We start from the raw sequence: 13,650 nt of genomic DNA on the forward strand, positions 1-13,650 counted from the left end.
TGAAATAATACGCGTTGGTCCGTGAGCACAGCGACGGCGCAGCGCATGAGTCCGACCCGCGGCCGCTCGGGTCCCCGCTGAGAGGTGAAACCGTGTTTTCCGGCCACTCCGACGGGAAGTTTGTGTGATCGCTTCTCCCGGAGTGATGTCGAATCCTGGGACCAGGAGGAACGGGTCCAGCATTAAAATCCGACTGACAGGTAACACGCAAAAAAAAAAAAAAAGAAAACGAAAGAAAACGCTCGTTGTGTGTGTTTCAACCGGAGCCGCCGCTGTTTTCCATCCACTCGCACAAGTGCTGGTGTTCGGCGAAGCTTAGCCAGACACCGCGGAGTGTGTGCGGCTCAGCCTTTAGCCCAAACATCCGGTTTTTGTGAGAGCCGTAAGTGCTAGCCTGTTAGCTGACATGCTAACCAAAGCACCGAAACGAGAGCTAAGAAGCAGCCGTCTATCCAGCGGGTGTTACGGCTCACACGTCCGTCCGACCAGCCCGCTGTTTACCGGGTCACTGGAAACACCGACGATTTACCCAGAAACTTTACCCGATGCTAACACTCACCCCCCCTCACCACCACCTCTTAGCCAGCCTGCGCTAGCTAACACCAACATTGTAGTCAACGTTGACCGCTAACGCTCAGCTAGCTAACGTTACACCCATATTTTTGGGGGGTGGGGGGCTGACCACCAGCCGAGATCATCGTCTGACCTGACCGCCACGAACTCTGCATCAAGGATGGGAGCGAACGTGGACCGGCACCCTCTCCGGGAATCGATCTATCGGAAGATGTGACATGCTAGCCTAGATTAGCTATGAGTATTGATTTCGCTGCTGTGTCAGCTGCAGCTACACGAATGTCTGACTCGCTGAACTTGTCCTGTGCCCAGAGAGGTTGGACACGTTTGCTCTCAGGGTTCAGTGCTAACTCAAACATTTCTGCTCGGTTCATTTGGTCTGACTCTCTGCAGGACACAGTGGAGTCTCACACACACACACACACACACACACACACAGCTGGAACAATGGTTTTTACTGTAGCTAATGTGACCCCACTGGGCATCCAGGGGCCTCCATTCAAATGCTAATGAGCCCTCTGCCGCTGGTCAGACGCCTTGTCCCCCCTGACTCATAATAACTGAGCATTTATAAAGATCTGTGTAGGAAGGTGTCCTCAAACTTATGAGTACGATGAATGTGTTTGAGCCGGAGTGCTGTCTGACAATGTCTGCCACACGCCTTGTGTTATTTTTCTACTCTGTTCCTCATTTTCTGAAACGATTACAGCTGCGAGAAAATCAAAATAGAAAAAATTTGAATAAAATTACAGCCTGACACGCTCGTTTCAGTTTACATTCAAATGGCAGGTGTCACACAGGCCTGGACATTAAAAAATTATCAATAATCACAAAATAAATGTTTTGAAACCAGTCATTCATTATTTCAGATTGGATTCAAACTGGGGTTATTTCCTGTGACTGTGTGTCCCGCCCCCATAGGTATGAGTGGAATTCTAATTGGGCAAGGAATGTGTGGTGAGCCAATAGAAGTGCAATGCTGCCTGGCTGGCCGGCGCTCTGTTTAGTCTGTCAGAGAGAGGGGTTGTTTGGCCTACGTTGGTTAAGCCTGTGTGTCTGTGGCAGTGGTAGAGACAATAGACCAGGCAAGTTTGACATTGGTTCATATATACGAGATTGGTTTGTGTTTGTATAGACGTGTTTTCGTCAACTTAGAGGGAATTGTTGTGTCTCTCTGTCTACGCCATCAGTTCTCGGGTATGAGTTGAAAACACGAAGGAGACGCAAATTGCGTGCGAGAAAAATGTCCGTCGCTAATGTGTTCTTGTGAGATGTAGAAAAACAGTGGACGTTCAAAGGAAACAACTGCTGATACTCTTATCTTGCTCATCTTGACAGAATTTATTGAACCTTAATACTGACATTGGCGACAAATGTTCAGATTCTTCGCCCTGATTATTTATGTAGATACATAATCACAACGATGCAAGACACAGAAAACAAATGGGTCAAAAAGATGGCGAATAAATGTCTTTCTGTTTTGAAATAAATGGGCTTTGTTGTGGAAAAATGCACTTGAATGAATGAAAGAATCAGTGATTCAGCAGGATTATGTTAATTTGCTCATGGAAGCAACACGTGCTGCTTGAGGTTTTTGTGCCTGTTAGTCGGATTGAACGCCGACTTGTCTAGGCGCCAACACAGGGCAATGTCAGGACAGCAGGGAGGGAGAGGGAGAGAGAGAAAACTGGAAAGAGGGCAGAGAAGTGGGACAATGAGGAATAACTAAAGAGAAAAGGAGCAAAACAATGAAAGTTACACAGGAAATTACATTGTTGTAATATTACATGGGTCTGTTTACATCACTTGTAAACTGCATTTTAAGACAGTCTTTTCAGAGCCTTAAGGATTTCAGCGTTCATAAAGATTTTCAATCCCCACTTACAAAACCAAAGTATTTGACTTTTATCCGATTTAAGAAGTTTTAATCAACTTCTATGCTTGAACGGTTCTCGTCATTTACCCAAAAAATATCTAATGTTGTAAGAGGTTAAAGTGTAAGCGGTGAGCAGAAGTGCAAACGCTTGAGATATTTGTGAGATGGTTAATTGTGCTACAAATGTGCTGCGTCTTCAAATTCCTTGAGGAGCTGCTCACCTGGTACAGAAGTAGCTCAGTTTTTCATCATCTCCCTTGAAATGTTTCTGCTTTTTCACTCAAGATTGGATGACTACGATTTGTCCCCCGCACGGCCTCTCCCCCAGCTTTCAGTTTTTTTTAGAGAGGACAAAAAATGGCCAAAAAAAAGACAGCAGCATTGGGGGGAAAACTGAGAACCAGTTGAACTGTGGCTGTGTGTGCGTCTTCACCAGCCCTGACCTTGGCAGGATGAGGAATTTCCTGAGATGAGAAAGGGCCTGTCACACATTCATTAACACAGAAGAGCTGGTCAAGAGGCAGAAAAAAGGAGAGATAGGGTGAAAGTAGGGGTGTCTCTTGTCTCTGGCAAGAGATTGGAGGGTGAGAGAGGAGGAGAGCGCAGGAGTGACAGTGACGGAGAAAGTCCTCTCCTGCTCATCAGGACGAGGAGGCAAACTAGAAACTTGATTCTCTCCCTCTGTCGCTGTGTTTCTTTCATTGTGTCTGTGTAGAAAAGATGAGGTTTCGCCGTGGAATGTATGAGTCAGGGGATGGATGAAGAGGAGGAGGAATCAAAGGGAATGATGAGGAAGAGAGAAGGATATCCTGCAGCCATTCTCCACGGGTTAATCACAGGAAATAGATGGGCCTACACCAGACACATCTACGCAACCACAGTCACCACATCCTTAACTGCCGGCTGACTGACTAACTTCCTAGATAGATGTCTGGGCCAAACCAAATGGTGTTTTAATTGGACCTCTAAGCAATGATAACATGTTAAGGTGCTGTCGATCATTAAATTACTTTTGTTCTTTTGAGCCCAGACAGGAACATTGTGAAATGAGTTAAACATCTTTTTAGGTTATGCTTTTAGTATAGGTTGTACAACTAATGAAATACCTTATCTTTTGTCACATCAGCTCCACATCATAATAAGGATCGGGAATAAGATTGGGCAAGAAACTGTGTCTATTCCTAACAAAGAACCAATTGCACTGCAGGGAAATTGCCTCTTTAGTGGAGGAGGAAGGTTTGGTAGTGGTCGGCTGCACATCATTGGTTACATCTGTGTTATTTAAAGAGGTTTCACAGTTTCTTAAGAAACGATGAGATTGGTATTAAGAGTTTGGGTCCAGATGGAGTGCAACTCCTAGCTTCATCATTGAATTATGACTTAATACATGCTGTATCATGTCTGTCTTATAAATTACAAGTTTTATCTCTTGAACTTAAATCTCAAAAAAATGTTCTTCATTGTGGCTGTACTACTGCTTTTTAATATTGTCGGGGTGATACATCTCTTTCTGATCACGCTTGAAGAATAACATCTACAGCTAATTCATGTTCATACTTACATTGGAACAGATAAAGTTTACAATAATGGGCTTAAATGAAAATATCCAGAATTTTCCATTATGTCCTGTAGTGTTAATATTATTACAGTTATGTTGTGTTTTTTTTGTTGCAGTCACTCTCTGAGGTCATTACATCAGCCTTGAATACACACAAGCAGCTTGTTTTCATCCACACTGCCCTATAATCAAGTCATATTGTGACAGACTGGACATGAGTGTGTTTCTAAAAATTGGCTTCATGTGGTTCAGTTGTCTGTTGCAGCGGATTTAACCTAGAGTGACATATGCCAGCTGTTGCACCACACAGGCTGTCTGTCAAACAAAAACACTCGCCCACACGCACAGTAAACTAAATACTTAGCACAGACTTATAAATTCACATTGTCTTGGTCAGATCAGAGCTGCTCTCTGAGTCCACAAAGATGATGTGGCAGAGAAGGCATTCTGCCACTCTCTCACTGTGGGCGGCGTGTGCACCATGGTCCTGACACTAGCCTATACTTTACTGCTCCCTCTTTCTGCATGTCACATAAGTTTTCCTGCTCATTTCCATCCCCTGGCATTCATATATTATCCTAAACAACGTTGTTCCTCCTCAGATGTTTTTATCTGCAGCAGCATCCATTGGCAGCAGCCTACACACACGGAGAACATTTACATATTTGCGTCTTCGGCATTTTGTTCATAATGGTTTTTTTTGTTTTGCAGTATTATGTGCCAAGAACCTTGCAAAGAAAGACTTCTTTCGTAAGTACCTCTATTGTGTGTATGGATCTGACAGAGTGGTGATTGGTGATGATGATTATGTGTGTCTTTAAGGAGCTGTATGTGCCGTCGAAAGCAACTCTGCATAAATTGGCTTTGCTGTGGCTCACTTGCTGTGCGCTATGATCATACTATGCATTCCCATCGTTCCCGCACAGCAGGGAAGGCCAGTGTTGACCTGTGATAGCACCATCATAACAAGTTCATCTGGCCTGCCTGGGTCAACTGCAGCAAACGACCCACAATCAGACATTTGGACTATTTCTCAAAGCTTCTCAGGCTTCAATTAAAAATGCCATTATTGCCATAACAGATAAGATACAGAAAAGAATAATACATTCAGCTGAATAATGTGTGCAATAATGGAGAGTTTGGCATTGTTGTGAAGAGTGTTGCATGCTTCGCTCTTACTATTGTCTTTGTGAGTTTATTATGTGTGTGCAAACAACTGAATTATGTGCATGCAGGTCTGCCAGATCCATTTGCCAAAGTTGTGGTGGACGGATCAGGTCAATGCCACTCGACAGACACAGTCAAGAGCACACTGGATCCCAAATGGAATCAGCACTATGACCTGTGAGTCTCCTGCACCACACTCTACTAGTGCTCTGGATAATGCTGATTGTCTTTGAGATGTTAAATGCAACGACTTGTAGCTGTACTTCAAATCAATGCTAAATGATGTGCTCCTTTATTAAATGCATCCTTTTATTGATTGATTGTTTTACTTTTAAAGTGAAGACATTAGATCCTGATGATGTTTCTCTTTCAGCTACATTGGAAAGACAGACTCCATCACCATCAGTATATGGAACCACAAAAAGATCCATAAACGACAGGGGGCGGGCTTCCTTGGCTGCATACGACTTCTTTCTAATGCCATCAGCAGGCTAAAAGACACAGGATGTAAGTCTACCTTTCTTTTTCCAGTGCTTTGATTTTACACGGATATAAATTCATACGTACTCACAGATCATGTCTGGTAGATCATTTATTTTCGGGTGTGGAATTAACTTAATGTATTTCCTTCCCCATCTCTTTCCAGACCAGCGTCTAGATCTATGTAAGCTCAACCCCTCAGACAGCGATGCGGTGCGGGGGCAGATTGTTGGTGAGGATGAATACACAGATCTCTTTCTCTCACTTTTTGTCACTTTAATTTCACTCTTAAACGTGCAGACTGTCATTACTCTGACCCCTTCATGTTTCCAGTGAGCTTACAGACACGAGACCGCATCGGCAGCGGAGGCCCTGTGGTAGACTGCAGAGGACTGTTGGAAAATGATGGGTGAGTGTGTCATCGAACGTAATGCTGCCAATGTCATATACTCACATTTTGACAAACGATTACTAAATGCTTGAATGTGTTTCATGGATTGTTGTCTTGGTTTCTGACTTGAAACATTTAACTGTTAAAAAAAGTTATATTAGTCAAAAAAAAATCTAAATACTTGAAGTTTCTCATTTAACCATGAAAATGTTTTTGTGTTTTTGTATGTGTAGGCCTGTGTTTGAGGGATGTTTCAGTGAAGAACCGCTGCCCTACTCTGACCCCACTGGTGCGGCGGGGGGTGGGAACTGCCGGCTTGACTCACCCAGTCAGGAGAGCCGTCTACAGACCCAGCGAATCAGAGGGCAGGACTCCAGAGGCCACGGCCACACCCCTCAGAACCGACCTCACGGGCACCAGCCGCCTGATCTACCAGAAGGATATGGTCTGTCAAACACTTCCCTGACCAACTCTTGATGTTTATCTAAACGAAATCTGTCATGTTGACTTTATGAAGTCATGTAACATCTTTCTTTTTTTTTTTTTTTTCAATCAAACAGAGCAGCGAACAACGGTGCAGGGCCAGGTGTATTTCCTACATACACAGACAGGTGTCAGTACCTGGCACGACCCTCGGATACCACGGTACGACCACACCCCCGTCCCTTGTCCAAGCTTAACCCAAAATTAGATTCCCCTAGAATAAAGCATCACTCAACAAAAGAATTTAAATGCTCCACTAATTTCATCAATACATTGAGGGACATTTCTCAGGTTATTTCCTTGGGCCTCCTGTATCTGTACGATGAGTTAAGAATATACAGTTTATAAGAGCTAAAGAACTGTTGTCTCACTCTGCTTATATGTCTCTGCTGCAGGGACCTGGCCAGTGTGAGCTGCGAAGAGCTTGGTCCATTGCCGGTGGGCTGGGAGGTCCGAAGCACTGTGTCCGGCCGGATCTACTTTGTTGACCACAACAACAGAACCACGCAGTTCACAGATCCACGCCTACACACCATTATCAGGTATAGGAATGCAGACACACTTAAAAACTTGTTCTCTTGAAATTATCCAGAGGGTGTGTGTGAGAATGCATAGGTCTTTGAGTCAGTCGTTGGCGGACATTCTCCGGAGTTTCTTTAGCCAGCCCATTAATAAAAACTCTATATAATGTCCATGTGAGAATTACCGCAGGAGATTCTCCAGAGGATTAATTGCGTGGGCGTTTCTAACATGCAATGGGCGCAAAACTGAGAAAGAGGAAAAAGAATACATATATCTCAGTATGAAAAAGAGGTGCTATATATATATGCAGAAGATGCTGACAAAGATATCAACTTAGAAAGAGCAGCACTTTGACGCTGCTGTCGATGTGCTGTAAACAACGACACTTGATATCCACAGCTCAATGAATATGTTATGTCCTGCATATATGTGAAAGGCAAACTCCGGAGAAAGTTCGGACCCCATTGTGCGGATATCCTCTGGAGTTAATGTCTTAACAAAACGGCTTTAGTGTTTTCAGGACTTAATCTGTCGTTAATCTAATCTGTTGCTGCTGTAATTCTGAACTCAGACTGGATATGAACATGAACTACTAACATTCATCAGCTGTGTTTCAGCTGAAGTGTGATTCAAAGAAATGCAGGCTTGCAGTAGATTAAGCTACTCAAAGTGAATGCACAGTATTTATTTATTTTTCCTGTCTTTCTTTCAACCCATCTCTTCCTCTCTTTGTGTCGTCTTCCCCCTGTCTTCTTCTGCTTCTCCACACTTCCAGCCAGCAATCCCAAGCAAAGGAATCTTCCCAAACCCCCCAGATGGATGTGGGGGGCGAGGATGGAGGAGGTGGTGGAGTAGGTGGTGGCAGTGGAGGAGGAGATGGAGATGTGGCAGCACGCTACGAGAGAGACTTGGTCCATAAACTGAAGCTTCTGCGGCACGAGCTGTCCTTGCAGCAGCCTCAAGCGGGACACTGTCGTATAGAAGTGTCCCGAGAGGAGATCTTTGAGGTGGGTGCAACCAGGAAGTAATGAAATGACGATGGTGTAAAACAACCAGCTGAAAGAAATCACAACATCTCTCACACTTTCTCCCTGATACACACATGCAGACGGATCGAACAGTTGTACAAATGTGAACGTTTTTATTTATATCTGATCATATATACGTATTAATGTTTTGTGTGTTGTTGCAGGAGTCGTATCGACAAATAATGAAGATGAGGCCCAAAGACCTGAAGAAGCGTCTCATGGTGAAGTTCAGGGGAGAGGAGGGTCTGGACTACGGTGGGGTGGCCAGGTAATTCATCATCAAATCCTCGAGCACCATTTTTAAATCTAAACTAAATATATGACCCAGTTTAAAACGTTAAAAAGTAGTTGCTACCTTACTACACAGGTGCTTAGGAAATCAAAATGCAACGCAAATAAGTCAAAAACCTTATGAATGCTGTTCATGTGATTCTAGAGATAACCACAATTTTCTTTGAAGTCCATTTAGTGAACCACCAAGTGGTTGGTTAACGGCTGCTCAGCCCGAGCTGATTGTCTTGGGAGCTCTGACTCCATGGATAGTACTCACAGTATTGATCTAGCCTAGTTTTTATTGAGTGTCAGTTGGATATAATAACCGATAGCCGATATAATAACTGAGCAGGTTTCCCTTGGATGTCTCGAATTGTCTATTTATATATTTTCCCTCCTTGTTTGGCCTTGAAGGAAACGTTGATTTCAGTCAGAAATAGGTGATGACCATGATACTAACAAAGAAAAAAATGTCCATTACATTCATTAAGCTGTAACAGACCTGACAGGTTGCGTGGTTGCAAACACTTAATAACATAATGTAGTTTTTTTTTTACTTTAAATTATTAATTTACCTAATTCTCTGTTACTTTTGAACATGTGTTAACCATGTGGTGGTTTTTCATAGGGAGTGGCTCTACCTGCTTTGTCATGAAATGTTGAACCCATACTACGGCCTGTTCCAATACTCAACAGACAATATCTACACGCTACAAATCAACCCCGACTCGTCCATCAACCCTGTGAGTTCACACAAACACATAAAGCCCTTCATGGCTGAGCTATTTAAGAGGCCTCTCTCTGACTCTGACTGTCTCTTTGTGTTGCCTACTTTCAGGACCACTTGTCATATTTCCACTTTGTGGGTCGTGTGATGGGCCTTGCAGTTTTCCATGGTCACTACATCAACGGGAGTTTCACGCTACCCTTCTACAAACAGCTGCTGGGCAAACCCATCCAGCTCAACGACCTGGAGACCACCGACCCAGAGCTGCACAAGAGTCTCGTCTGGATATTGTGAGCACATTTACCTGCACAAGTCACATCTCTCTGAAATGATAAATCAAATCCATCTAATCTAATTCTATCTGATAAAAAGTAGAGTCAAGTCAGTCTGACAGCAGAGAGCTATTTTATCATGAACACTTCTCTTGGTTGTCGTGCACAGTCCCATTCTTGGCTTGGATAGATGAACTATAATTTACTCTTCTGCTCCTAACGCAGAGAGAACGACATCACTTCAGTCCTCGACCACACATTCTGCGTGGAGCACAATGCCTTCGGAAAGTTTTTACAACACGAACTCAAGCCAAATGGGCGTAATATCCCCGTCACCGAAGAGAACAAGAAAGAATATGTCAGGTAAGAAAAAAGAGAGTCATGTGTTTCCCCAGATATAAGAGCTATTATGCCCAATAGTTTTACTGGTCTATTACAGTATATTTATTTGGCTCACATAACCTGTGTTTGTGTTTTTCAGACTTTACGTGAATTGGAGGTTCATGCGAGGAATCGAAGCCCAGTTTCTGGCTCTACAGAAGGGATTCAGTGAGCTCATCCCCCAACACCTCCTCAAACCTTTTGACCATAAAGAACTTGAGGTAAATGTGCTCACTGAACGATACCAGTGATCATATTGAACTGATAAAGATTTAATAATTCAACATCTGTATCATTGAGATACGGTAATTTCAGTCCTATTTGTTTAGTTTTGGCCACAGAAAGAGGACAACAGTAAAAAAGGTTATGTAGTCTTAATGCTTGGTGTTTATATTGAGTCACTTTTGCCTCTTTGATCCATTTCTATTCCCCTCGTCCAGTTGATCATCGGTGGATTGGGGAAGATCGACCTTGCAGACTGGAAGACAAACACCCGCCTGAAGCACTGCACAAGTGAAAGCAACGTGGTTCGGTGGTTCTGGCAGGCGGTGGAGGCCTTCAGTGAGGAGAGGAGAGGACGCCTGCTGCAGTTTGTCACCGGCTCCACCAGGGTCCCGCTACAGGGTTTCAAAGCACTGCAGGGTGGGTCAGGCACTGGCTCAGACACCACACACACACTCTATACACGCAGTATTTATGCAGGCCTGGTATTAACATCACTCCTGGGTTATGTGATCACAAGTGGTCGGAGCTAAGTACACATATGAGCACATCCACATGTGTCTTCAATGCTTCTTGAGATCTGATCGCTCAGACCACAATCAGAGGTGACGCATGCAGTGACATTCTTCTAGCTGTTTGAACACAAATGTGTCCTGGGCCGCATGTGAAGGACCACCCTCACAGCTGACTCGCTACAGTTTCAGAATAACTGACACTCACACAAACATTCATCCGTCACATCTGTAAACTCAGACTGGATTAAAACAACATCATCTGGTCTTCGAGAACATTGATGATGTACTTGCATATACAGCAGGGAAGTGAGATCGGATCACAAGTGGTCAGAGGGAAGCACATTGGATTTCTCAGGATGGTTGTTAGTACCAGGTCCGGACAGGATCTTAAATGCTGTGTGATTCTCTGTGTACCAGAGTAGAGCAGTGATAACTAGAATGTATGTGTGTAAGGTTCTACAGGTTCTGCAGGACCAAGGCTCTTTACCATCCATTTGATAGACGCCAACACAGACAACCTGCCCAAGGCCCACACATGGTGAGGAAACCTAAGAGAATTCAATGCTCTTCTTGATCAACGTTTGTGTTTGGCCTGGAGTGACTCCTCATTGTTTTCTGTCTCTAGTTTTAACAGGATAGACATCCCACCCTACGAGTCTTATGAGAAACTTTACGAGAAACTGCTGACGGCCGTGGAGGAGACCTGCGGCTTCGCTGTGGAGTGATGAATCCAATACCAACATACACACAATTACACTTGTGCTTGCACACGACTATTTGACATTTTACATATGCACACACACACAAACAGAATATGATGTATACAGAATGTATACAGAGCAGCCAAGCATCACAAGAACAGTCTCTTGCCACCTATTCACCACCGGACTGTTGGGGGTAAAAGGAGGAAGCACAGCAGCAGGAGGGGGGATGGGGGGGACAAGTATTTTAAAATTTTTCAGATGTTTTGAAGAAGCATTTTTATCCTTCAGTTTTAACAAGCTATGATGTCATCCATCAGAATGTCTAACCGCCACCGTCGCGCTTGAGTCTCCGGACAGAATCAACCAATCACATACGAGCCTGCGAACAAGAGACGTTGAAATTCAATGTGTGAAGAACAACGCAGAGACTGATTGTCTTTTCTGTCTGACAAGATTGATCGACTAATATTCATGCTTCATGTTTAACCACTGTCCTGGGTGGGTGGATGTGTGTGTGTGTGTGTGTGTGTGTGCGCGTCTGAGTGACTGTGTGTGCGTGAATGCGTCTGAGTGGCTGTGTGTGTGTTTGTGTCAGGCATGGCACCCAGTTACGCTGTAAAGAAAAAAAAAAAAGATCAAATGAGCCTGCTCCTCTTGTTTGGTAACTTTTTGTCTCTTCCGTTTGTATCTGCGACCACTCTGATCCACTCTAATATTCTATTATTTATTACTAAGTGATTACCGACCAAGCTGCTATGTGCTCTACAAAGAGCCAACACTAATCTTCATCAGCCCCTCTACCAGAGCTGAAGGGTCAATTCACTTGCAATTCAAGGAATCCACAAAGTGGGTTTTATTGGATTTCGTTACATTTTTTAACCATCATTTTATTGCAGTGAAATACTCTTTGTCATTGTATGGAAACTGTTTGTGTGTTGGTGTGTAAAATACCATGTTACCTTTATTGAAGTGAAAGGGATTTACTTTTCCCGGCCCTAATTTGAAAATCTAACTCTACTGACGTTAACGAGAGGACCGAGGGCATGACCTGGATATTTTTCAAAAACGAGCCAGGAGGATGGAACGAAAGAGTCAGCTTCAGGAATTCTTTGGTTGTATGTGACGTGTATAATAAAATCTCCTCAGCCTTTTCGTACATGTTTCATCATCCACTTCACCAACCTTTTTTTTCTGTCTCTAACCTGGATTTTTTTCTCTGCCTGTCTCTTTTTGTCAATAGCCTGAATGTCAGGAAAAGTAGTCATCCTCCTCAAGACCATCATGAATGAACAAAGTCTCTTTACAGTCATTAATTCTCCATTGAAGTGAATGAAATCAAAAACCTAAATGTTGAGCGAGTGACGTGGAAAACATTGAGATCTGTCGTAGATTGAAGAGTGAAGACTGTTAAGCAGTATCATTTCAATCTGCTTTTTTTTAGGTTCTCATTTCACTGTGTAAGGGATGCAAGAGTATTGTAACTTACTATGTACTAAACATTTATGAAAAAATACAATGTAAATAAGATTATATTAAAAGAAATTAAATTGAAAATACATGCCTTGTGTTGTGTGCGTTATTGTGGGGACGTGTCAGGGATGTGTAAAAAAAAAACTGAAAGAAATTTGTATTTTGCAATATTTCAATTGTCTTGATAAAATTTTGACTAAAATCAAATTTCATGATTTCAAAAAGTCTTTATTTTAATATTTTATATATTGTCAGAATATCTGAATTTCTATATACTAATGATTCATATAAACATGAATATATTGATGTTACATTTTTATGCCTCATATGATTTAAATGTAATAAATATGAGCACATCAGACTTTTACAGCAGCATAAAGAAATATCTACTCAAGTGGTGTGTTCATTTACATTTGCTGACATAAATGGATGATTTCTGGTGGGTTTAATTTAAAATGTCTGGCTCTTTCCCAATGAGGGAAATGTCTTGAATTAGTTCATAGATTTCATCCGGTCAAAGTCTATAAATTAAGTAAAACATAGATTAAAACTGAAGCTCCAGAATCTGTGGTGCATTTGTTTTAGCACTGCTCAGTTGCTTTTTGGCAAAATGTGTATTTTGTTGATCTTTTTTTGAAGATTACACACAGAAAGATGCTTTACATTATTCTTGTGATTATTTCTTATTATAATAATGGAAAAAAAGACATAATATAATCACAAATGTATATTCACTGGTAGGAAACCACGCTTTGTTGGAGTTCACACAACACTTTGGTTTGATTCTACAAAACACAAAGTAATCAGAAACTATAATAGCTTCCAACAAATTGGATATTTTATATAATTATTTTAGTTACCCCCCCCCCCCATCAAAATACATTCTTCATTTTTTCTCCATATTTTTTATTTTTATTTCTGTAACTTGAATAACTTTATCAGTAATTCTAATTTTTAAAGATTTCTTATTGTTTCTTCTGACTTTTGATCTAAAACACGTGAAACTTT

At 42.4% G+C, this 13,650-nt stretch overlaps 1 protein-coding gene across 2 annotated transcripts in view; it reads left to right on the forward strand.

Annotated features, from left to right (window-relative positions):
• The window catches only part of smurf1 (SMAD specific E3 ubiquitin protein ligase 1), a 12,842-nt gene extending 114 nt beyond the window's left edge, over positions 1-12,728 (forward strand). Inside the window, exons 1-18 of one of the 2 annotated variants that reach the window (XM_020106038.2) lie at positions 1-200; positions 4,719-4,757; positions 5,243-5,351; positions 5,548-5,681; positions 5,821-5,886; positions 5,988-6,063; positions 6,279-6,490; positions 6,606-6,690; positions 6,924-7,070; positions 7,826-8,057; positions 8,243-8,346; positions 8,980-9,094; positions 9,190-9,368; positions 9,576-9,713; positions 9,832-9,952; positions 10,172-10,373; positions 10,922-11,006; positions 11,094-12,728. The exon at positions 1-200 is cut by the window's left edge and continues 114 nt beyond it. In XM_020106038.2, the coding sequence (XP_019961597.1) occupies positions 146-200; positions 4,719-4,757; positions 5,243-5,351; positions 5,548-5,681; positions 5,821-5,886; positions 5,988-6,063; positions 6,279-6,490; positions 6,606-6,690; positions 6,924-7,070; positions 7,826-8,057; positions 8,243-8,346; positions 8,980-9,094; positions 9,190-9,368; positions 9,576-9,713; positions 9,832-9,952; positions 10,172-10,373; positions 10,922-11,006; positions 11,094-11,193 (2,199 nt within the window). In that variant the 5' untranslated portion in view covers positions 1-145 and the 3' untranslated portion in view covers positions 11,194-12,728. The remainder of the gene's footprint in view (positions 201-4,718; positions 4,758-5,242; positions 5,352-5,547; positions 5,682-5,820; positions 5,887-5,987; positions 6,064-6,278; positions 6,491-6,605; positions 6,691-6,923; positions 7,071-7,825; positions 8,058-8,242; positions 8,347-8,979; positions 9,095-9,189; positions 9,369-9,575; positions 9,714-9,831; positions 9,953-10,171; positions 10,374-10,921; positions 11,007-11,093) is intronic. The other variant, XM_020106039.2, reaches the window with a different exon arrangement.
• The last annotated feature ends 922 nt before the right edge of the window (positions 12,729-13,650 follow it).

The sequence above is a fragment of the Paralichthys olivaceus genome, chromosome 5 (genome assembly GCF_024713975.1).
Source record: "Paralichthys olivaceus isolate ysfri-2021 chromosome 5, ASM2471397v2, whole genome shotgun sequence".
NCBI classification, from domain to species: domain Eukaryota; kingdom Metazoa; phylum Chordata; class Actinopteri; order Pleuronectiformes; family Paralichthyidae; genus Paralichthys; species Paralichthys olivaceus.